This window comes from Dendropsophus ebraccatus, chromosome 4, assembly GCF_027789765.1.
Source record: "Dendropsophus ebraccatus isolate aDenEbr1 chromosome 4, aDenEbr1.pat, whole genome shotgun sequence".
Lineage (NCBI taxonomy): Eukaryota > Metazoa > Chordata > Amphibia > Anura > Hylidae > Dendropsophus > Dendropsophus ebraccatus.
Window position 1 is genome coordinate 129,257,920 of NC_091457.1, and position 25,314 is coordinate 129,283,233.

At 42.0% G+C, this 25,314-nt stretch overlaps 1 protein-coding gene across 1 annotated transcript in view; it reads left to right on the top strand.

The window, feature by feature from the left end:
• ERC2 (ELKS/RAB6-interacting/CAST family member 2) overlaps positions 1–25,314 on the top strand; it is a 667,987-nt gene that overhangs the window by 108,057 nt on the left and 534,616 nt on the right. The window contains exons 4-5 of the mRNA XM_069967012.1: positions 12,441–12,596; positions 14,918–15,085. Of these exons, the coding sequence (XP_069823113.1) occupies positions 12,441–12,596; positions 14,918–15,085 (324 nt within the window). The remainder of the gene's footprint in view (positions 1–12,440; positions 12,597–14,917; positions 15,086–25,314) is intronic.

Below are 25,314 nucleotides of genomic sequence, written 5' to 3' on the forward strand. Positions count from 1 at the left end.
TCCCCCTGCATATTGTAAATAATAATAATAATAATTATTATTATTTATTTGTATAGTGCCAAATACATCAAATAACCACTTTCTCTGTGCATCTTTTATTAAAAATAACAACTATAATAACTATATACAACTATCATAAGACCTATATATCATTAGGAGCACCATATGTGGTACCAGAAAATAGTAAATTTTGCATAGTCAGAGGTGGGGTCCATTTTGCTATTGTTTTTTTGCTTAAAACGTTCTATAAAACAAGACCTATACATCCTCATCCCTCATTGCTTCCTTACTAGTGAAGCATCCCTTCTATACTAGGACAGCTATTCCAATATACAGACACTTGAAATATATATGATTACTTGTCTGTAGGATTCTAGCTTGTTAGAGCATAGAATCGCAAATTAGTATGGGTCATAAAACTGGCAGATTTGTTCACTTCACTTTTTAAGCTGGGCTTACAGGACACAACTAGGCATATTAGTGTAAGGGTGACATGTACTTAAAGTGGGTGACATTGCCAAAGAAGAACTGCTTTTTCCCGGTGACAGCACCACTCTTTTCCATGGGCTGTCTGGTATTAAAACTCAACCCAAGGAAATGGTTATAAGCCACAATACTAGACATTGCCGATTGACAGAATGGGGTCCCCTTACAAAAAGCCATGTTATTCAGTTTTTGAAATCTGCTGTAATATGGGTTACAGTATGGACCTATACTGACCTCCATGTTCTGCCATGTGGTGATTCTTCGAGGTACAGAATGGCCAAATAGCCACATAGATAACATAGCTGGGATTCATGTGATACAAATATCAAACACAGATTGCCCAATCCCTCTTTGCTAATTATGGCAAGTTGTCCCCAATTCTCACTGCTTCTTCCTGCCTCCTGTGACCAATCACTGGCCACAGTGGTGACCTGATTCAGCCAAGGACTTGATGTAAGTCCTAAATTAATTCTGTACAGTGCTATATACTTGCCCTTAGCAGCAGAAATAGCACCAATAATATCATAAAAGGGTTGTCTGTTGGCCACCTCCCTCCCCCCTAACTTCTCAGGCCAGTACTACAGAGGTGTAACATGGTTGCATTTCTTTCTGTAATAAAGACATTTTATTTTATTTTTCTGTTCCCTGGACGACCCCTCTAAAGAAGTTGTGAACTATGTATGCTGTTGATGGCCTGTGACTACAAAGACCACCATTATTCAATCAATATGGGCCCAATTCCCAGCATCCCTGCCAATGAGCAGATTGAAGGGGCCACTGCACTCATGCAAGGCCATGCGTGATAAAACAAATCTCCCAAAACCCAATTTAATGTCTGACTGCAGTTGGAGCTCATGGGTTGTACAAAGCCATAGTAGTGCTCTGAATGAGATCTGTAGAGAACTACTTTCTGTTATCTTTCATGAATATTAAAGGGGAACTATCAGCAGGTTAGACAAATCTTACTTGTTGATAGCCTCATAATGCGTAGTTGAATCCACTTCCCAGAGTACCATTAGGAGCACTGCCATGCCCCCATTGCACTGAGCCGGTTCGCTCCTTCTAATGATAATCAATGGAGGGGCCAGCGTGATGGGGGTGGGGCAGTGCTCCTAATGGTGCCAAGGAGGTAGGTAAGAGACATACCTTTCCCCTCTGAACTCCATGCGCATTGGGGGGCTAGATTAGTCTAACCTGCTGATAGTTCCCCTTTAAGTTTTTTTCTGTCTAATTTTGTACAAATATATTCTCAAGAAAACGTGGCATCCTCTATCAGCTGCTGTAATACAGCCCCCCCTCCCCCCTCCCCCCCACTAAAGAAGCATTGCTTCATGGAGAATATAACCTCACAAAATAGGGCACCGTATGTGGGCACCATTGACATTCAGTCTAAATGTATTATGAGATGTTCAAAAAGCTGCCTAGAAATAGTAAGATTATATGGTGTATATTGTATTGTGTTTATATTTTTTACCATTGTTTTATACCTTGGAATTACACAGAACATTCCTATTACCTAGAATTCTATCTACAACAAGCTCTGTATGTTCTCATCCTTAATTATTCCCTCGCTAGTGAAGCATCACTTCTATACTAGGACAGCTTTTGCAATATGCATCTCATTCTCCACAGGCGCTTTAAATATATATGATTAGTTGTCTGTAGGATTCTAGCTCATTAGAGCATACAATCGCAATTTAACATGGCTCATAAAACTGGTGGATTTGTTCACTTATCCTTTTCAGCTTGGGTTCACATAGACTTTTTTGGTCAGTATTTGGTGAGTATTTTTAATCAAAAGAAGGAGTGGAACGTATACAGAAAAAAAGCCTACAGTGACAAGATATGGACATTTCTTTCACAATTAGGACCCACTTCTGATTTCACTAAAATAATTATAAAATTCTTTGTGTGACGCCAGCCTCAAAGACTTGCGTTTCCTCTCACCCAACATGGCTGTCTTATCAAATACTTATATTCTTTGTAAAATAAGAATGATATTGTACCTCTTTTATTCCTCCTAGAAATTAGTAAATAACTGGATGCTACCATCCTTGTCAGAATGGCGTGACCCTGCACTATCTGGCACTATCATCACTGGTTGGACAGTGTCTGATCATGTAGGGACACAACCCCAATTGCCATCACCCAGTTGTCAGTTTAGGCAACTAAATCTAGTATGTTGACCAGAGGAACAGTACCAGTGGGGTAGTAATAGGAATTATAGCAGTTGAGACTGAGATCCTAAGCCAGGGGAATTCATAGGCGGACCTCACCATGGTTCAGAGGCACGTCAGCAACAACCCTAGATCACCATGGATTCTGATGTTAACTCCTTCCCATTCCTAGACCACAAGGGAGACTTAAACCTCAATACTGCCCTAGGCTACCAGGTATTACATTACCATTGCACTGCTCTTGATCAATAAGAATCCTTCTGTTAACGCCCATGCTTAGTCTTAGGACACCAATGATTCTTGCATTAGCCCAATCATTGTAGTAGATCACCTAATATACTTTTTTAATTTACTCTTCTCTACTAGCTCACTAGAGATTCTTACATTAACTTTATCGCTGCCCTGGACCACCAGGAACATTAAAATTAATGCTTTTCCTGATCACCTAGATCACCAGAGGTGCTGACACTAACACCTTTACTGCTGTAGACCACCAGGCATACAGACAATAAATCATTACTGCCCTAGACCACTGTTGATTTTGCCTTCACCTCCTTAGACCACCAGGGATGTGATCACTAAATTGTTCTGCACTAGGCTTGCTGCCTTGTACTGTTTGCTTGGATGCAATGTGGTCCAGTATATAAGGCAACGTTACAGCTAAGTAAAGGGTCACCAATGTAAATAATAATAAAATATTTATATATATATATCACCAACATATTCAGCAACACACTATAGATCTAAGGGTAGTTATGCAGACAAATCAAGAACAAGACATACATTGACAATTCAAGCAAAACAAGAGAAAACAAACCTATTAACCATATTACTTTTGGTATTTTCACATTAGAAACCGATTTTGTTTTATACTTTGGCCAACCAGCAGAACAGTAAATATATAGCAGCCTTTACTGACGTTACATCAATAAATTTCAATGGAACTAATATGGTATAATAATAACCATGAATATTTAGTAACTAAAATTTACCAATATCAAGAGCTACATCAATTTTAGGGATGTGTAAGTTACCGACACCAGACAAGCCCCTTTCCCCTCATTCTTTATGATTTTTTCCCCATTGGTTACACTATTGTTTTCTTTTCGAAACTCTTGCCAACTAGTATATTAACTTATTATTGGTTTGCTCCAGTTCAAAGTTATATTTATGTAAGACCTCCTCCAAGTCAATCTCCACCTATGGCATTACTACTATAGATATACTATATACTTACTACTTATTCTAATATAATTAGAAATTACATTGTTAGTTGTTTCTTCCTGTACATCAGCAAGTATTGTGCTAACGTAGAGTCGCTGTTCCTGTATGCATATGGCCTTTTTATATGGATTGCTCTCAAGGGCAAAATGTGACTTTGGTGTTAGGGCTATATTAGGAGATCGTTCTTAATCCAATTCCCTATGACTATAGTTAAAGTATCAGAGGGGCAGGTATACTTAAACAGATTGCAGTCTGTGTAGAGAAGCGTCGGCTGCTGCTGTCATTACTTGGCAGCTGCATATGTTTCATGGCCTGTGTACCCTTGTAATTGATGTCTTTAATGGAGGACGCCTCAAGCAAATCAGGTTTTTTTTGGATTGAACTTTTCCTCTTAAAAGCCAGCTTAATTATGTGGAAATGCAGCCATTAAGAAAATGCAATCTGTGCAAATGACTGTCCAGGTAAATTATCCTCTAATGCTTTTAGTGAGATGACACAATATCTAAGAAGACAACAATCTAATAAATCGTAAGATGATAGGGTATAGTTTTGCATTATAAGTTGAATATATCCCATTAAAAAAAAATATATATATATATGTATATACATGATCGGTAGACAAAAGAGGTCCCTAATGTTTAACTAAACCATATTTAGCATTGTGTAATGGTCAGAACCCCACATTCAACCCAAAAATAGACGAGAAATCATGACTTGGCAAGCATTTGCTGATGGAAATTAGATGGTAGTATTACACCGTCTAAATTGCCATTGGTGGTAAATAAATGTCTACAATAAGGTTGGTTTCTCAGTTGCCAATATGTATGGCCATAACTCAGGACTGGTATATACATATGGTTCCTCTGCGGCAGGAGCCCTCTCTGTGACATCTAATAGGAAATATGAACAGGGTTTACCTAGAAACCTAAGGAGTAATATTTCTCCTTAAGGAGATAGCCATAAATGTTGTGTGGAGACTTATAGGCCATTCATGGTCCACTGAGAATTCTGGGAAAAGCAGCTCTCTGATGCCACCTATTCGAGGTAGCTTTCACTTTAAGTCAGTGTTTATGCTCCTTTAGGGTGCGTTCACGTACTGGATCCGCAGTGGATTTCTCACTGCATATTTGCAATGAGACTCTGCTGCGGATCCCTGCCCAGTAAACTCTATGGGCAGACAAACTTGCAGCAGGATCCACATCCCGCTGGGAGTTTGTCTGCAACCCGCCTTGTTAACCCCCTCGGCCGCCGGGGCCTATACATCACCTGGTCCCCGCTCCGGCTTGCTTCGGGCTCCTGGTGTCTTCACATCCCGCTCAGCCTATCATTGCGCTGCTGCGGGGGCGAGTGGGACATGCCGAGAACCCCTGAAGCAACCCGGAGCGGGGAGCAAGTGATGTATACGCTCTGGCGGCTGGGAGGTTAAAGGGGCGGACTGTGGACAAATTTGCAGCGGGATATGCATCCTGTTGCGAGTTTGTCTGCCCATAGAGTTTACTGGGCAGGGATCTGCAGCAGTTCTCGCTGCGAATACGCAACGAGAAATCCGCTGCGGATCCGGAACGTGTGACTGTACCCTTAAGAAGCTTTTAGTACATGACTGGGAATAGGCAAAGCCAGAACTTCCACAGAAGGAGAACGGACCCATCTGTAGACAGCTGTTTCGGGGTTCTCTCATTAGAACAGGGTGTTGGCTGGCTGCAGAGAGGTCTGTGTACTGGATTATATTTATTCTATAGGAGAGCACTATAAAAGTTGTGTGCAGACTTATAGGACATAGACTGCATTGAGTATTCTGGATAGAAGGATATGCAAAGTACTGTAGCTTTCAGAGACCTGTTGGAAATTGCCCTGTGTAATAGGGTCTTAACTGGTAAGATACCTGAAGCAGGGGTGTAAAATGTAAGATGATACATCTTGTGCCCTAATTATGCAGTGCTGCAGGGAACCCACCCCACAATGCATATTTGCCCTCTTTAGTGGCCATCAGTAACTTTACCTTTTAAGTATTGGGACCCATAACACCTGCTATGCCTGCTACCCTAGTATTTATACCCGTTGGCTTTTCTGGCCGCCATTGGTGTCCACGTTGTGTCATCAAAGGTACAGGGTTTGTGTATATCTCATATGCCTAGATTGAGCAATATCTATGACCATATTACTTGTGCTTACTGTCTACAACCAGCATGGTGTATAAAGTACCAGTGGGTGCCACCTCCACCCATAGAAACTGTATGGCAGTGTGCAGTGAGCAACCACTTACAGTCCAAATAAATTTTTGTGATATTTCTACATAACATTATATAATCTCCACCGCATTTACCACATTTACTAACGCTTCACAAACATATTATAATATAGGTCGTAGATCTTGTTTTAAGTCTGATACTTGAATTTCATTAGAGGAATTCCATAACTGCAGCGCTAATGAATAGAGCTATTTCGATTTCATGTCATAATCATCCCCCTGTCTTTTACCACGAATCGCTGCTATCCCCCCTCCGTCCATAGCTACTGTAATTTAGCTTATGGTGTTTTTGATTCTGTGCCAAGAGTCCTTCATAGTTATGATTATGAGGTAGAACCAGCGACTTGAATGTACTGTAACCGGAGAATCAAACTGAATATGAATCTGTGGTTTTACCTTACTCCTTGTAGAGATCTCCGTCTTTGTGCTTTGATCCAGATTTTATTTGGCAGGTAAGTTGAAAGGTTTGTGCGTGAGTTTGTTTTTTCTTATACCGCTTGGGTGTGTGTGATGAATTGATTTCTCTGTGTAGACCTATTCAGGCTACCATCTGCACATATTATATGGAGAACATAAACATGTTCTGGTTGTCTGTAGACAAAATCATTGTTTTTTTAGACCCCGTGTAGTCAGGACCCTACCCATAGACTTACCCCACTTGTTCACAAGTAACTTTTATACATGGCAAAAAATAAATGACCCTTAAGAAAGTTCAGTCACATCAGCGAGGCTTATAGATTCCACTAATGCTGCGTTTACACAGAGCGATAATTAGCCCAATCGTACGATTAACGATTTCGAAGTAACGATTTTTTTTTAATAACGATCAGCGTTTAGACGGAACGATATATCATACGGAAAAATCATTTTGCAATCGTTCTTGCACATAGGTTAAATAGGTGAACGACTGTTTACACAGAACGCTCTGCAAATTTTTTTGTGAACGACGATTTAAGAACATGTTGTAAGATCAAAATAAACGATTTCTCGCTCGTCGTTTGATCGTTCGCTGCGTTTACACGTACAATTATCGTTCGAATTCGATCGTTATCATGCAAATTCAAATGATAATCAAACGATAATCAAATTCAAACGACAAGTGCAGAGAAGAAGAATCCCATTTTCCATCAGAGCTGCCCGGTCCAGTCAAAATTCAATTACCAATTATATCAGCACTCCAAGTAGATTGGAGATGGTCAACCTATCAGATTATGGGGTCTATAGATACTGTTCTTAAAGGGATGCTATCAAACCCCAAATGTAGCTAATCAGTAAATAGATATTAATAGATATTGATCCAGAATCTATAGTTTATTCCTGTCCCCTCCATTAAGTCTGCAAACTGAGCATGCTAATGCGTAAAGAAGACGGAAGCGTGGAAATATAATGGAGGGGTCAGCATAGATTGCCAGGTTTGCCGGCTTACAGCAGGGGAGTGCATAAAAGTTACAGATTCAGAATCAATCCGTTTACTGATGACTTTAGTTTAGGAGTTTTTCAAAGGTGACAGTCTTTCTAAGTTCACTTGTATCTTGAATGTCAGGAGAAAACATGGGACCCCTATTTCCCCAGTCCCCTTGGTCCTCATTTGCCCCACACTGCTTTTAATGCTTCTCAAGAAACGTTCTTATACATGGGTCACTAGTATTCAATACAGGGAGATCTGGAATAATACAGGTTTGTAAAGTTAGGTAGTTGTGTTTTCAACCTAGAACTGCTTCTATATAAAAACCACATCTTAGGATATCAATGTGCTTGGGCTTTATGATTCTCAGCAGTTCTTGGCACAACCACTGGTGGCAGCAGAGGGGTCGTGTCACCCCTTACTGCTGCCAGTCAATGAAAAAAAAAAAAAGTTCTTTAATAAAGTTATATCTTTAGGAAAGAGATAATGGTGATAATAATAATAATAATAATAATAATAATAATAATAATAAATATTACTCCAGAATACCTCTATAAAGTTTCAGGGTGAAGAGTAAACAAGCTTCACAGAAAATTATATTGGTAACATAGCATGAATCTCAAAGGACAGCAAAGACAGTGACTACCTTCTGTCCAATCTGCAGGCAGCATGTCATAGAGCAACAGGAGCTTATCAGCAGCTGTATGTCCTGCAGGAAATGGTATTTTCTTTCCAGTGTGACACAGTGCTCTCTGCTGCCACCTCTGTCTATAATAGGAACTGCCCAGAGCAGTAGCAAACCCCCATAGAAAACATTTTCTGCTCTGGACAGTTCCGGTCAGAGGTGGCAGCAGAGAGCACTGTGTCATACGGGAAACACCACTTCCTGCAGAACATGCCGCAGCTGATAAGTAGTCGAAGACTTGAGATTTTTAAACAGAAATAAATTACAAATCTATATAACTTTCTGACACCAGTTGATTTGAAACAAATAACAATTTGCCAGAGTACACCATATGAAGTCAAGTGTGCGCTCCTTCTCAGTGATTGACAGCTGTCAGTGTATAAATGTTCACATAAAGAGTGAGATATGCCAATCACTGAGAAGTTCTGCCCACTTTACTACTTAGCCTCATATTACCAAATAATTACATGAATAAATGAAAGGTCATCTTGGAATTATTCCCATAAAATTATATACCTGTTCAGCTCCCTCTGCTCTATAATTCTCCTTCTATGAGTGAGAATGAAGAAACATAATTTATATGACTTCCATTGCTACAAAACCCCTCCGGTCAATGAGTGACATGGTTGGCCATTGATCTGAATGGCTGGCATGTTGTTATTAGTGTTGTGCGGACTTGCCAAACTGTTTGGATTTGTAAACGTTCTCCAATCCTGAAAACTCTGCATTTGTTTCCCGATGGCTGGAGAACTAGCATGGCACCATAGGGAGTCTTGGAAAACATTGCTATTGCCTATGGCTGTGTTTTCCTGGCAGGCCTAAGGCGGCATCTAACTTCTCTAGCCACCAGAAGTAGAATGGCGAGCATTCTGGTTTGGAGAACGTTGCTGAACCCAACACCTCAACACTAGTTGTAATACATTAAGAGAAGCTGAACATCTCGGCACTACCCTCCTACGCAGGTGCTTATATTAGTGGTTCCACAGAACTACCGCTGTTGTATACGGCTACAAGCTCAAATCAGTCAGGTGGTGCTCTGCATATAGTAGAAGTTCATAGGCATCCGTTCACACAGCAGAAAAAGAAAACAGACTTGCGGCACTCACCATCGTCATATAAATGCTTTTATTTCACATGAGGTGAGAGGTTAGAGCTAGGGCGACAGTCTATTTGCTAGTTGTAATACATTTTCACTGCAGCACACAGTCTGATGTGGCTTCCCATAGCAATAACAGCTCATGGCTAGAGATGAAAGAAGACTTGACACAATCAGCTCATCCTTAGCCAGCTTCATTATGAGACAATCCCTTTAAAGTTCTATGTACTGAGACCATACTATGTATCTGCCAAGCTGACTTTATACCTGTGAGTGCACCTTCTTTGCTTATATCTCCTCTACTATGTTCTTGAGCTAACCCAAAGCTAACTGGAGGTCTGTTTGCTGCATGTGGCCCTACAACAAGTTTTTAGTTTTCTATTTATACATTTATTACCATATAATATTAATAATTATTCCTTCATCAATTAAGTTTTTTAATGATAATTAACCAATATCTCCATAATTATAGTATCTTAGTGAAGATCAGTCTTCTTTGCACATCCATTACATTATAGGGTGGTATGGTGCAGTAGAGATGTTTGTGCGCAGTGGGTGTTTCTAGTATCTCTCGGAGATGTAGTTTGAAGGCCATATATTCTGCATGCAGCAAACAATTCTGCCATTCAGCTCTTACTGGTATCTACTTTGTATTTTTCTGCATATGTTTATTAGATTTTTCTTCTATTTATACAGCTGAATCCCATGCCTGGTTGCTGTGATTTCTTTGATATACTAATAGCATACATCATGAGAGCTTGGCATGGCTACTAAACGTAATATGATTAACAGTACTAAACCGATCAGATGTTGTAGCTTGGGAAACATTAATTTATTATAATTTATATCCATTATACACCTATACAGGAAAGCAAACAATTACTTTTGTTTCTTTAGGTTGTGTTTAACATATTGTATGTTGGAGACTTTACAGAGAATATGTACATAAAATAATAGCAACAATAAGACTATGTTCACACATGTTTATGCATATTTCACAATGTATACCCTGAATGTGAAGGATATAACTGTGTGAGACCAAAGTACAGTACTGCTTTGGATTACAAGCATAATTCGTTCCGGAACTGTTCTTGTAATCCAAATCACTCTTAAACCAAAGCAGATTTTCCCATAAGGAATCATAGAAATGCAGACAATTGGTTCCATACCCCAAAAATAATGATTTTTAAATTCTTAATAACATGTAAAACAAATGAAACAAACATTTAGAAACAGCCGAATATGTCATATTATAACCTACTGTACAGCAATCAGCATGTGGTGTATAATGTATAGTAAGTGCATAAGAATGAAAAACAGCAGCGAGTTGTAAATACAAGATGAAGCTGCAGATCCCCATAAAGCAGTAGTGTAGTACAACAGGCTAAAATAGAGAAGCAGGGCTGATGTCAGAGGTCTGTGTGGTCACATGACAGCAATGGGGAAGGTGTGTGTGTGTGTTCAGCATGGACCAATCAGGAAGTGAGAATCACAGAGCTGTGCAGGAGGAAAGTAAAAGAAACTTTTCTATACAGCAGTGTGAATGGGTGAGTGTAAGTGCAGGCACATTATAGCAGCAGTGTGAGTACAAGCATAAACAAGGGCTGACAGAAATTGCAGGGAGCATGAAGGAATAAGCAGGGCATATGTGGGCACAGTATAGCAGCATTTTCTGTCCGGGAAGAGAGGGGTTACAGCTATGAGGAGATTACCTCCACAGTCCTGTCCCCTGATGTAAGCCCCAGCCTGAAGTGGATCTGCTATGATTTGGAAGGTGAGGGAGACTTCCTGGGTCAGAGTACAGGGCTGTAGATCATGCTATGCATACCACTGTATGTCCTTTGACAACTGTGGGGGGAGGAGGTTTCAACTAAAAGAAGTTAGAAAATTTGAGCTCTATTCCTTTTTTTTTATAATGGGAGTCAGCATTCAATATTGACTGAAAGCTTTACCCAACATTGAGAAAACACAGTAGAAGAACTAAACAGAGCTCAGGTAGAAGCAATCATAGGTAGACACACAAATACATCAGTGGCCATGGAGGCAGCAACTGCTATTGGGCCTGTGCGGCAGGGAGGCTCAGGAAAGTGTCGTCTGCCTCCATGGTAATAGCTATGGCTCACAGCGGCTATTAGCACCCACATCCGCCACTACTAGCAGGAAGCCAGCAACAAGAGGGACCCCCCATGCACATAGTCACCTGACCCCAGGCAGTCCCTTGGCATCCGTTCTCCCATCTGGGGGTCTGTTGAGTATGTGCATGGGGGGTGCAGAGGATTCATGGAGCCCCTTACAGTTTCTTGCTATGGGGCCCCATGCCACCTAACTCCCTGCATCTGGAGAAGTTTGATACCACCCTAGGGAGTCCTGAAAAACCTGGATAGAGCCATAGGCTTTATCCATGTTTTACAGGCACTCTACAGGCTTCCTCCACCTTCTCCAGATGCATGGAATTAAATGGCAAGCATTCGGATTCAGAGAAGTTGGCAAACATGGACACTTTAATGAAGTTTGCTAGATTGTTGTAAACAACATTAAAATGCTTATGGTGTCATAACCAATATAAGAAAAAGGCTAGGTCTTGGCGGTCTGACTGTGCCAAATTAGATATTTGTACTGTATGCATATCCTAGTAACATGTCATAAACATATCCAGTGATAAAATCTATTTAACTGATTTGAAGGGAACCTGTCAGTAAATGCCTGGAGTTATTGGGCCATTACGTAGTAGCTCTTTCATTTATTCACTCCTTATCTCTCTCTTGCTGCAAGCAGGCCTCCTGTCTGATGAATGACAATCTTCAGGCAGCAGGCATGCTTGCAGCAGGTAGAAAAATGAATGCAACGAGATGAATCTTACCTAATTCTGAGTCTCCATATTTTGTTCCATCTACATAAAGCACAATCAGAAAGATGTTATTTAGGGTACTGGTGGTTTTTGTAGTATTTATTTATTCTAGCACTGCATGGCATGGATTGTCTCTAATAGACTGATTTACTGACCTGAACTCACTTTCCCTATGTCACTGTATTAACCCATTTTTTGTGTAACCTGGCCTTCCAGAGCTTCCTTATTTTCGTCTATATCAATCTATCTACGATTTTCCTTTTTCACACAGGACACCAAAATAGCATCCCTCGAGAGAAATATCCGAGATCTAGAGGATGAAATCCAAATCATAAAAACAAATGGTGTCCTAAACTCAGAAGACCGGGAGGAAGAAATCAAGCAGATGGAAGTGTATAAAAGTCATTCAAAGTTTATGAAAAGCAAAGTGAGTATACAGTATTTATTATAACACATTATATTTGTGCTTACCATGGTATCAAGATTTGTATTTTCTACAAGGACGTATTGGCGTTTAATTACTAGTGACAGCTGTGTCTCAACATGGACGGTTTGTAAATGTAGTAGAAAAGGTTGTCATGATCATTGATCCAGGCCCTATCTTTATTTGATCCACACTGGCCAAGGTGAATCAGAGCAAAGTACATGTATTTTCTTATAGATTTTTCTGTAAAAGTATTTCCATGCTTTATAAAATATAGACAATAAGACAATAATCTAAACACGAATTTCACAGATTTGTGATTAGTGACTATAAAGTTCAGTGAAAGCTAATTCACTTCATATTACACAACAGGTTTCTTGCTGGAGGTTTCTTTTATCCAAGTCCCGTTTTAGTGCATACTATGCCTACTTTTTATTTCAGAGAATGTTTTTGTAGTCATTTTGTGCTTAAGTCAGCAACATTGCTCTGTTTGCGCTTTGTTAGTAAAGAACTGCTGCATGACAAGGTAAGGTGCTTTTTAGTAACAGTTATCTTTTGGCCAATTTTTTTTCCCCTTGAAGTTTTCTCCAGGTCCAAGTAATTCTTATATTGTTGGATAAGATGAAGTGTGAGTGATAAGCATGTGGTATTTGTATCATAGAAGTATGTGAGTCGATCACTATCCTTGCTGAACATCTTTACGGTGATTTACTAATATTTCAGTCGTCTCCAGATATATGTCAAAGAAGACGTTATATATACTGCATGTGAACAGGCTGCAAGTAGATAACAGTGCCCGACTACAGTCTTGGCAGGGTAGGGTGCTGTTGAGATGATCCAAGTTAAATAGTATAATAGGGGGGAGGTGCAGTGACCATATTAGAGACCCTAAAAGTCCCTATACAATTTAATCAAAAGTTGGCCAAACTTTGACAAGGCTGGACAACCGTCTAAGTAAATGGGTTTTCCCCAATTCTCCTTCAACAAATCATGCCAAGGAAGAAAAAGATTGAGCATGTTTGGATTTTAACTGCCTGACCCTTTTGTTCTCAAATAGATACAGTAAGCCATCAAAACAGCTGCCTGGCAGTGATTGGCCCCCATACACCTTGTTTGGCCGTCAGTTACATCAGCCTGCCCGCTGTTGGTCCTCCCCATACACAGAAACGTTCAGCATGGCCAAGTTTTCCTGTGTTGTCTATGGGAGGAGAAGGGGAAGCTGTACAGATAGTGCTCTTGCTGTGGCTTATCTTTGACTGAACAAAGGGGTCGGCTGTGATTTTCCATCATGGTCAACCCTTACCACCACAGACATCATCTGTCCATTGTTTGTTCAGGGTGGCCCCATACACCTTAGATTAACATCCAAATCCACTGTGACTGGCAGGTTTGGCCAATCAAAGTCTAAGGTGTATGGGGACCTTAACTCCTTCTCCTCTTTCATTGAGAACATGTGAATGATTGGCTGTGCTAATTGGGACAGATAACTGTTGGTTAATCCAATCTTTGTTCCTCAGCTATTGAAAGTGTATGGCCACTTTAGGAAACAAGAAAGGATGGCTAAAACATGCATTTGTAGCCTCAACACTAGAGATGAGCGCAACGTGAGCATGCTCAAGTCCGATTGTTTGGAAATTGTACACCGGTGGCCAAAGAAGTTGGATGCAGACCTAGGGAGTCCATTTTATTCATGTTTTCTAGGCAGCCTTAGGGCTCCATCCAACTTCTTGAGCCACTGGTATTCAAATGCCAAACGATCCGACTCGAGCATGTTCGAGTTGTGCTCATCTCTACTCAAGACCTAAACCTCCCATGATTCTACTGAACCGGCGAACCCTATAATAATCTAAGTAAAGGGCAGTAAGACTGTGGGGATGATGTTTTAGCTATTCTACACACACTAAAATGCAAATAAGGGGGCGTTGAGATGTATACTTAGAGCTGTAACATCCATCATTCTGGTGAATCATAGAATCTTATGATGATCTAAGTTCAACAGGGTGCTTTCTTAACCATATTCCATACTCTAAAATGTGATTATATGAAATAGCATATGTTTTTCATGGAACAGTGGCTACATACTTTCAGCGAAATATTTCCATGACAATTTGTAGCAAGCGCAGTCATTTCTTGTCATTGCTTCTTTGGTTCTTCAACAACTGGATTCATTCTTCTCCAATATAAAATGTTGGCACACGGATTAAGTTACATTTTTGTCACCTCCCTCCTCCCTACCATACACATTTTCCCATACTTGTATGCCAAATGCTTTTGATTCTTTAATTATTATAAACTGACTCTAACAAATTGTTATCATTTTATAGATTGACCAGTTGAAGCTGGAACTGTCAAAGAAGGAATCTGAACTTCTTGCCTTACAAACCAAGCTGGAGACTCTTGGCAATCAGAACTCAGACTGCAAACAACACATTGAAGTACTTAAGGAATCTCTTACTGCCAAAGAACAGAGGGCTGCAATCCTTCAGACAGAGGTACGTTCATTCACCGACTACAGCGCCCTCATTAATCACCGCCTATATTGGGAATCTGCTTTAACATTTTCTGACAGATTAAGTAATTGTTTTTTTATTGGCTCCTACTATGAGAAAAATGCTGAAATGACTATTATGGTAAAAGAATAACATTACAAGGTGGAACTTGAAGGAATTATTGGCACTTTTATAGAACAAGACCGGCCGTTTATTGGCATAATTGCTGAAAGTAGCTAGAATGTGCAAATGATAAAACATACCTTAGCCTTAAAGCAGCGCGGGGGGCTTAAGTATTGTACCATCAGCCTGATGTAGAAGAAACTGCTGCACAGAGTGTCCCTTGTGAAGGAAAACCTGGGATCTATGGTTAGTGAAGCAGAAACTATATTACATAATTGATGTAGCAGCACATTGGCTTCATCCCTACTAGAGGTGTTTATGCACCATGTGGGCACTGGCGGAGAAGGAAGCTGCGGATGCAATATGGAGACCTAAAGAAATGGGAAAAAGATTCAGGGCACAATGCCACTAAAATTATTAAAGTCAGCAGGCTAAGAAACTTAAAGGGAACCAATCACGCCCCAAAACACCCTAATGATAAGGAAACGTGCTGGCACATCATCCAGCACACTTCCCAAACATCCCCCTGTACCCTCCGTGCCCCCCTCTATTAGACCGTATTCTTACTTTTATGAAGTCCCGCGCTGTATGTAAATGCCGGGCAAGTAGTCACAGTGGGCGTATCTAGTCACGGTCCTGGGCATATCTAGTCACAGTCCTGGGTGGTGGAATTGCTGTAATCACGGCCAGAGGGGTGTGATTGAAAGACCTGCATTCCGCCGACATCACCCGGGGCCTGTGTTCCACGTCGGCGGCGTGCCGACGTCTTCAGGACGCCGTGCATGCGCAGTAGGTCAGCATCTTCAACCGCTGTACAGCGCATACACGGCGGGCTAAAGACGTTGCCGCACCGACGACGTGGAACGCAGGCCCAGGGTGGCATCGGCAGAACGCAGGTCTTTCAATAACGCTCCTCTGGGGGTGATTACAGCGATTCCACCGCCCAGGACCGTGACTAGATACGCCCACTGTGACTACTTGCCCTGCATTTACATACAGCGCGGGACTTCATAAAAGTAAGAATACGGTCTAATAGAGGGGGGCACGGAGGGTACAGGGGGATGTTTGGGAAGTGTGCTGGGTGATGTGCCAGCACGTTTCCTTATCATTAGGGCGATTTTCAGCGTGATTGGTTCCCTTTAAGGCCCTTTTACACGGGCCGATGGATAACCATGAGTGTTGTTAGAAACACTCATTCAGCTGATAATTGCCTCGTGTAAAAGTGTCAGCGATCAGCCGAGGGGCAGGAAAGTGCAGGCCTATCATTGTTGTTGTCTATGGAGAGTGAAGGGTTAAGTTGTCACACCAAACAGCTCTGAGATCAGCTTATCTCTCTGAGAATAATAGGACACTTGAAATCCAACATGCCTGAAGGTAGTCAGGAAGTCCCCATACACTTTAAAGAGTCAGAAAAACACAATAAAGTTGTCAGATTCAGCTGACATATGGGAATCTTAAGACTGCCTTGAGGAATGTGTATTAGAGAGTCCACAAATATTTTTTTTATGTGCTAGGTTTCTGTTCTCTTCCCTAATACATTTAAACCAGGTCTCAGGTGTAGAAAAGCGGTAAAGAGAATCCCGGCACTCACCTAGTAGAGTTTGTTTATTATGCTTGTTTATTATGTGCAAAACATCATAAGGCTTCATGCCGAAATGCGTTCTCCTATACCTTATGATGTTTTCCGCATAATAAACAAGCATAACTCTGCTAGGTGAGTGCCGGATCTCTTTACCGCTATTTCTGGGACGCTACCCACCACCACCACCACCACCACCACAGAGTGTTGTCTCACCTACTACTCAGGTTCAGAAAAGTCACACATTTTAAATACTTGCTATTTTTCACTCACAATGGGCTGTATACAGGGTAACTCCATATTCTATTTAATACACCTCCTGAAACCTGGTGGTGGTCTGGAAGACTATACTGCCTCTGCCTTCACCCAGCAAACCACATACTCATGCAGTTTCTGCTTTTCATGCAGTTTTTCCAAGTCAACCAGAGGAGAAGTTCTTGACATATTTCTTCAGCATCTACTGTTTTTTGCCAAAAATAAAAATGCATACACGCCAAAACTGCACCAAAATGCCAACCTCTTAGCGGATAGTTCTGGGCTCTGGGGACATGAACACACAGTATGCGGTGTCTATGTGTGGGGACTAGTCAGGATGTTTATTAGAAGCTCACAGGCATTACTATGGATATACACACTGTACGCTGCCATTTGTAGCTCTCTTATTTTTATTAATGCTCCATAAGTCCAAACCAAACACACTAACAGCTTTATGATTTATTAGTTTCCAGCTGTTCCAGCTCAATGAGCAAATAAGGAATAGTCCCTGCTATATTTGTAATGAATTATTGACATTCACAAGGAAGCCTCAGAACGCTGCTAGAAAATGTGCTCTCTGAGCTAGCTGGATGGAAACCACATCCTTTACCTGGATTACATATGAGATGGGACACATTTGTATATAATGCCATTATCAATTATACAGATTTTACTCTGTATTCAAGCTACAGCGCTATGTCATTCACCGCATTACAGCAAATTAACATTGATTGTTTTCCCATACTATTAGCTTATGATTTATCGGTGCTTAAATGGAAACTGTCAGATGGGAAAAAATAGTTTACTTGGCCACATGGCTATGTATACAGTGAGACTATGCATACTGTACCTTTGTCGTAGCTGACCAAGGCTGCAGTGACCTATAAAAATTATTTATATTTTTGCTCTGAAGTGTTTTAAAATAGCTTTACTAGATGTCATAAATATACCAGAGATAGACTGCATTGAGTAAAAGCCCTATTACATCAAACCATTATCGGCCGTACTTGGCCGTTTAATGGCCGCTCTGGACAATAATCATTTCGTGTAATAGTGCATGTGAAGAGACCACGATCAGCTGACATGTATGATGGCGGTCTTGCATGGTATTGAAACAGCCCAATTATGGCAGGGTAATAGGAGAGGTGGCAGGCTATATTGAAGACCGCTGCTGACTTCAATGGGACACCGAGATTGTTCGAGCAGACACTCCGGCTGCTGCCTGTAGCTTCTCCAGCTCGCTGTCTGCGCATGTAATAGCACAGACAGCGAGCGAGGAACGAGGAGGAAGCAAGCTCGCTCCTTCCTCAATATCATGCCTTGTAATACGGCTTTAAGCCATCTAGTAAAGCCATTTAGAGATGCACGGGGAACTCATTAGTAGTATGGACAGGAGCAGGGAATAGCAGAGCTGCTCCTGCACTGTGCTTATAGCTCTTCTTCTACATGGCTTTTCTGGATTCTATCTCTGGCATTGTTTATAACATCTAATAAAGCTATTTTGAGATGCACAGCCCCGGGAGCAGCAAGGGAGAGTGGAGCATTGCTTTTTATATATATATATATATATATATATATATATATATATATATATATATATATATATATTTTTTTTTTTTTTTTTTTTTTTTTGGGGGGGGGGGGGGGGGCAGTTTTCTAATAGAACCAGCATGAATTATTATGAACTAAAGTTTAAAAAATATATATGCTTTATAGGGGCTCACCAGGCTTAGAACCATGTCTGCTTTCTTCCAGGAACAGCACCTCTCCTGTCCTCAGTTTGGGTGTGGATTTGGTAGCTCAGTTCCTTTGAAGTGAATGGAGCTCAGTTGTAATACCACAGACAACCTAAAGTCAGGTGTGGTGCTGTTTTTGCTAGAAAGTATCTGTGCCTTTTCTAATCCTCAATAACCCCTTTAAGAAATTTGTAGCAACCTACCAAAGTTTAGCTAAAGTCTGGCATGTAAAATCTTTGTTTTACCTAAGCAGTTTCTGAGTCTATATGAGCCTTCCTGCAGTTTGTATGAACAGACATATGCCCAATAGCAGAGCTCAAGATCCCCTTCTTGATGCCTTACCATAGAACATGCTTTATAATAAAATCAGACTATATGTGCTTCACTCAATAACTGTGCTGTACCAAAAATTATCTATACTGCTCACACATTCACACATACATTTTAGGCACGAGATGCTAAATAATTCAGGTTGATGTCATTTTTCAGAACATTTTCCAGAGCTGTAACATTTCAGACACAGTATAGTTTATTGGTGTGAAATCCTATGACTTGGACGGCTTTTAACACGGCAGATATTTCTCATTCCTTGGCTGTAGTGTAATGGACCATGTACAGTATATATGTATAAAACATGCTAGGTTTTTGAAGGTGATGGGGCTTTCCTAGCTTTCTTATTCTACAGAGAGCCACAAAGTGTTAATGCTTTCAGCCTGTATGTGCAGAAGACGTTTTGCTCTGTAAATATACAGCATATGTTTGACTTTGTATACTACATTGCTGACTTTTTCTTATGTCTATTTTTCCCTTATTATTTTTTGTTTTTCTTAATAGTTTTATGTGTGGTACAGTCTGTAAACTTTAATAGAGAGGGGGCCTTGATTTAATAGAGAGGGGGCCCTGGTTTAATAGAGAGGGGGTCCTGCACTCATGTCCTTATCGAATAACCAAAGCAGTTAGCAGCTGCAAGGAACAGCTCTCTCTCTGGAGGACCCAACACATTAGTACATTGCAAAAAATATCGAATGATTTCCATGTCACAACAAGAGCTACTTGAAATCGTTTACCATATGAAACAGAATAGTTGTTAGTTACGATTAACTGAAGAGAGTAGAAAGCTGAGGGCACTCACCGGATTGTTGCGGTATTCCTTTATTGTTGCATGGATAAAATTTCACAAATTTCTGATGAAGCGTGCATGCGCGCGAAATGGCCATCATGTGTGTGTTGGACATGTAGGATGTGGCGTATGACGTCCCCGAATATGTATCAATGTGAAATTTTATCCATGCAACAATAAAGGAATACCGCAACAATCCAGTGAGTGCCCTCAGCTTTCTACTCTCTTCAATTATATGTATCATGTCTCACTCATGAGGAGCACTCCGGTGCGGTTTACGTGCAAGTCCTCATTTGTATCCTTCACCCATGTGGACACCTGGAAGTAGTGCCGGTGATCTTTTCTAAGACTGTGTGTTAGTTACAATTATTACTGCCATCGTTTACTCCATCAGACCCCAGCAAAAGAACAAACAATGTGAAACTATACTGAATGATTAGGGAATGACTAACAATGATTTTAGTGTCAACACAGAGTCATCGACACATGAACGATTTCTCGTTGGTCGTTTGATCGTTGCCTACATTTACACAAAACGATTATTGTTTAAATTCGAACAATATAGCGATTTTTCGCAGGATAAGTGTCCCGTCTAATAGAGCCCTAACAGTTCCTTCCATACTTGCTATTATTTATTCAGTCTCCTTCTCCCAGTTCTGGGCTACTTCCTTCTGATGAAGACACAAAATACTGTGTGTGAGCTTTTCTCCCCCTCCCTTCCAAGAAAGCTGATGTACACAAGTCCTTGACTGGCTTTATCTGCAGCTTTGTAGCTTCTTCATAATGCTGGGAGGGTTTATCTGAGGTCAATTTGCTGATGAACTCACTGTGAAGAAGTTATCCCTTCTGGCATTTCAAAGTTGCTACAAAGTTGCAGATAGGGACTTGCGTACGTCAGCCGTCTTGGAAGGGAAGGAGGAGCAGGGGGAGATGGTGAGCAAAGCTCGCACACAGTTTTTTTTTTGTGTCTTCAGTAGAAAGCAGCAGCTCACCACTGAGAGAAGGAGATTGAATAGATAAAAACAAGTATGGAAGAAATTCTTAGTCTCACTATGGGCAACAACCTATGACAACCTATGTTTGAGTGGAATACCCCTTTAACCACTAAGCATGAGGTGCCTCTGCTGAGTAAGGTATTACATCTTTTGGAAGCTAAAGGACTGCGTCTGTCTAGTTATTACTGCACCAATACACCAATGAAGGGGTTAACACTGCACCCCTTGGCATTTTTTTACTGAAAGAGGTTGTTAAAATTTTACAAAAATATCTGGCCTGTCTCTTTTTTTAAATGTCCCTCCCCCCAAGCTTCTCAGCACAAAGTGGTATTCCCATTGCAGTTTATTTCTGAGTTCAGAGCTTGAAAATGTGGGGTGGTCCCATACAGAATGAATAGAGTGCAGGCTGAGGTTGCCGCACAGTGGTAAACTCTCCTTTGCAGGGACATTTGCATTCCCATTCTTGGGACGAGTGGAGATTCTAGCAGTGAGACCTTAAGACACTGTCACCCCATTTTGTCATTTTTACATTATTAAAAAAGTTTAAATGACTAATTTAGCTGTCTCCATACCTTATTTAAGATTATTAATCATGGTGCTTGTTCTTGTGAAAAGTGTACATATGCGCTTGTTACTGCGTCAAAGGGCTTAGTCTCTAATGTGCCACATCGCCCCACCTCCATCCATGACGTCATCGCCGCATAGGCCATTTATGTGGGTAAATCTAGGGTGTGGGGCCTAGATCTTCCAATGGCTGCTGAGGGGGAGGGACCTATGTGGCGATGACATCACAGATGGGGGCGGGGCCAAGTGGCGCTGCAGGGCTGAGTGTCGATTAGCCTGTGAAGCCCCGCCCACATATACCAATCCACAGATAATAAAAAACACTTTTTACCAAAACAAGCACTATGGCGAATAATATAAAATAAGTAATGAAAGCTGTAACATTTACCCTCTACACCTGTGGTGAGCAGTCAAAGTGCAAAAAGGGGGTGACAGTGTCACTTTGTTATCAGTGATCAGTTTGTTATTCCCTATACTATTGACAGAGGGTAAAAGGCTGAGATAGGAATACCGTCTTCATAGTTTTGGATCTCCTAGGTGGCAAATAAATCAAAAAAATTTTTTTGTGCAGAATAGATTTTGACGTGTCTACAACCAGTTGGTCATCATTCTCCACCACAATATGGCATCCAGTTATTTTTTTATGTCATTGCTATGCATTTTGACGTTGATATATATATATATATATATCAGAATAATATATCACTTAGTAGAAAATGGTGTTCAAGAAGCCAGAAACCATTGATTGAGATTCCTTTCTTTGGATAGGCATGTTTTCCCTTAAAGGGGTACTCCGGCCCGGCCGTATTTTTTAGATATGGCCTGGGAGGGGGTGGTTATGGATGCCGGAGGTCACTTACTTTCCCGGTTCCCCGCACCCCTGTCCCGTGGCCGCTTACTTGTCTGAGCTGCTGCACAAGACATGACGTCTCCAGGCATCTCAGCCATTCAGCGGCCGAGGCGGGACTCCGCTACGGCCGCCCAATGGCTGAGCTGCCTGGGGACGTCACATCTCGTGCGACAGCTCAGACCAGGAAGCACCCGCCACACGGGCCGGCGCTGGAACCGGGGAGGTAAGTGACCTCCGACATCCATAACCACCGCCTCCCCGGCCATATCTAGAAAATACGGCCGGGCTGGAGTACCCCTTTAACAGATTGTCTTTGCTATATGTTGACTAGGGACGGTCCGAAACTGCCGAGGTTCAGCATCAGATTCATGCTGTCTGCTCGCTCCGTGCAGCAGGTGGATACAGCGGGAGAACCGCTGTATCCACCCTCTCCACGGAGAGAGCAGACAGCGGGAATCATTGCTGAGAGTTCGGGTTCGTACGAACCTGAACGAAACTCAGTTCGGACCATCCCTAATGTTGACTTCAGTTACTCTGAAGTAACATTTTCCTCCATATTTCATTACCTGAGTTCAGTATCCTTACATCTTGCATGTATTGTAATAAAATGTCAAGCCCACTCCCTGTCTTCTTGCACCTTCTCATGAGAGTCATTATTTAATGACTTCATTTTAAGAGTACCTTTTTCTCTGTGTGCAGTAGATGCAGCCTCTATGTCCTGAAGAAATCACTATTAAAAATTCATCATACACAAAGAAAAAATGTTAACAATGCCAAATACCTGTGATCAGGGCTGTATTAACAGCTGCTGCTGCCCTAGGCACTAAACCTGAAGACGCCCAATCTTCACGCACCTATTGGGTATAACAGACCTGACCAATACCACCATACCCCCCACTTCCCTGGAAAAGACACCAGATTTACTGGAAAGTCTGAACAGAAGGAGGGAAACTTAAAGAATAAATCCAAAAAAATAGTTTTTTCTGTTCCTCTGCTCCCTTGTGCTGCCCCCTTGCAAGGTGCTGCCCTAGGCACCGGACCACGGGTGCCTAGTGGTAAATACGGCCCTGCCTGTGATATAGAGGTCAGCCATAGTGATATAGGGGTCAGATATAGTGATATAGAGGTCAGACATAGGCCCAGATTTATCAGCTCTCTGTCAGCATCCGTGCTCCTAAATCAGCACAGCCCCACAGGAACTACCTGCTCAGCCAGTCAGTGACTTCAGCTGTGTTCCGCCTCACTCACTGATTGGCTGAGTGGGCATTCTTGAGTGGGGCCGTGACATCACAGCATCGGTGCCCAGCGGGGGACCATGAGCTGTGATGCTGCACTGCGGAGCACAGGGAACAAGTAGATAGTACTTCTTTATTATGATCCCACCACCCCCTGTTTTTTTAACTGTTGCCCAAAGTACCCCTTTAATTTCTGCCGCCCCAACATACACACACACAGCCTGCTTCAGCCATAGCACGCACACAGAGTCTGCTGCAGCCATAGCACACACAGTCTGCTGCAGCCATACTACACTGAAGAAAAACACACAATTTTCTCCCAGAGAGAAAACACCACATTGAGAACAGAGGTTACTGCTACACTACTTATGTCTTCCCCTTATCTTTATTGCACAGGATATCTTTATATTACACTGCTGCTCATATGTCACTGGTGAGAGGGTTAGACAGAGTGAGTCCCTTATGAATACTGGAGATTCATAACTACTAAATAACACCTCTATGTATACCCACACATCTCTGTGTTCCCTCCTTTCTTTATTTGCCCACATCCCTCTGTATGTGCTCTCACCTTTCTTTATACCCACAGCTCTCTGTGTGCCCGCACCTCTCTGTAAACCCACATCTCTCTGTGTGCCCGCATCTCTCTGTGTGCCTGTATCTCTCTGTATACCCACACCTCTCTGTGTGCCCGCACCGCTCTCTGGGCCTGCATCTCTCTGTATACCCACACCTCTCTGTGTGCCCGCACCTCTCTCTGGGCCTGAATCTCTCTGTATACCCACACCTCTCTATGTACCCACACCTCTCTGTGTGCCTGCATCTCTCTGTATACCCACACCTCTCTGTGCACCTGCACTTCTCTGTATACTGACACCTCTCTGTGCACCTGCACCTCTGTCTATACTCCCACCTCTCTGTAAGCCCACATCTCTCTGTATACCCACACCTCTCTATGTGCCCGCACCTCTCTATTTACCCACACCTCTCTGCATACCTCCCAACTTTTGCAAAGAGCAAAGAGGGACATGTGCGCCGTGGCCCCCATAGCCACGCCCCCATAGCGGCCCTCCATAGCCACGCCCCCATAGCAAACCTCCATAGCCACACCCCCATAGCAACCCTCCATAGCCACGCCCCCCATAGCAACCCTCCATAGCTACTCCCCTACAGTCACCACATGCTGCTGACTGAATAGTGCCCTATACTGTATCCAATCCCGCCAAAAATGCCCTATATAGTATCCAATCCCCCATTATAGTGCCCCACATAGTATCCAATGCCCCCATATAGTGACCAACATAGTATCCAATCCCCCACATAGTGCCCAATCCCCCACATAGTGCCCCACATAGAATCCAATCCCCCACATAGTGCCCCACATAGTGTCCAATCCCCCACATAGTGCCCCACATAGATTCCAATCCCCCACATAGTGCCCCACATAGTATCCAATGCCCCCATATAGAGCCCCACATAGTAGCCTATGCCCCATATAGTGCCCCACATAGTATCCAATGCCCCCATATAGAGCCCCACATAGTAGCCTATGCCCCCATATATGCCCCACATAGTATCCAATGCCCCCATATAGTGCCCCACATAGTAGCCAATCCCCATATAGTACCCCGCATAGTAGCCAATCCCCCCATATAGTGCCCACATAGTAGCCAATCCCCATATAGTTTCCCACATAGTAGCCAATCCCCCATATAGTGCCCCACATAGTATCCAATCCCCTCATATAGTGCCCCACATAGTAGCCAATCCCCATA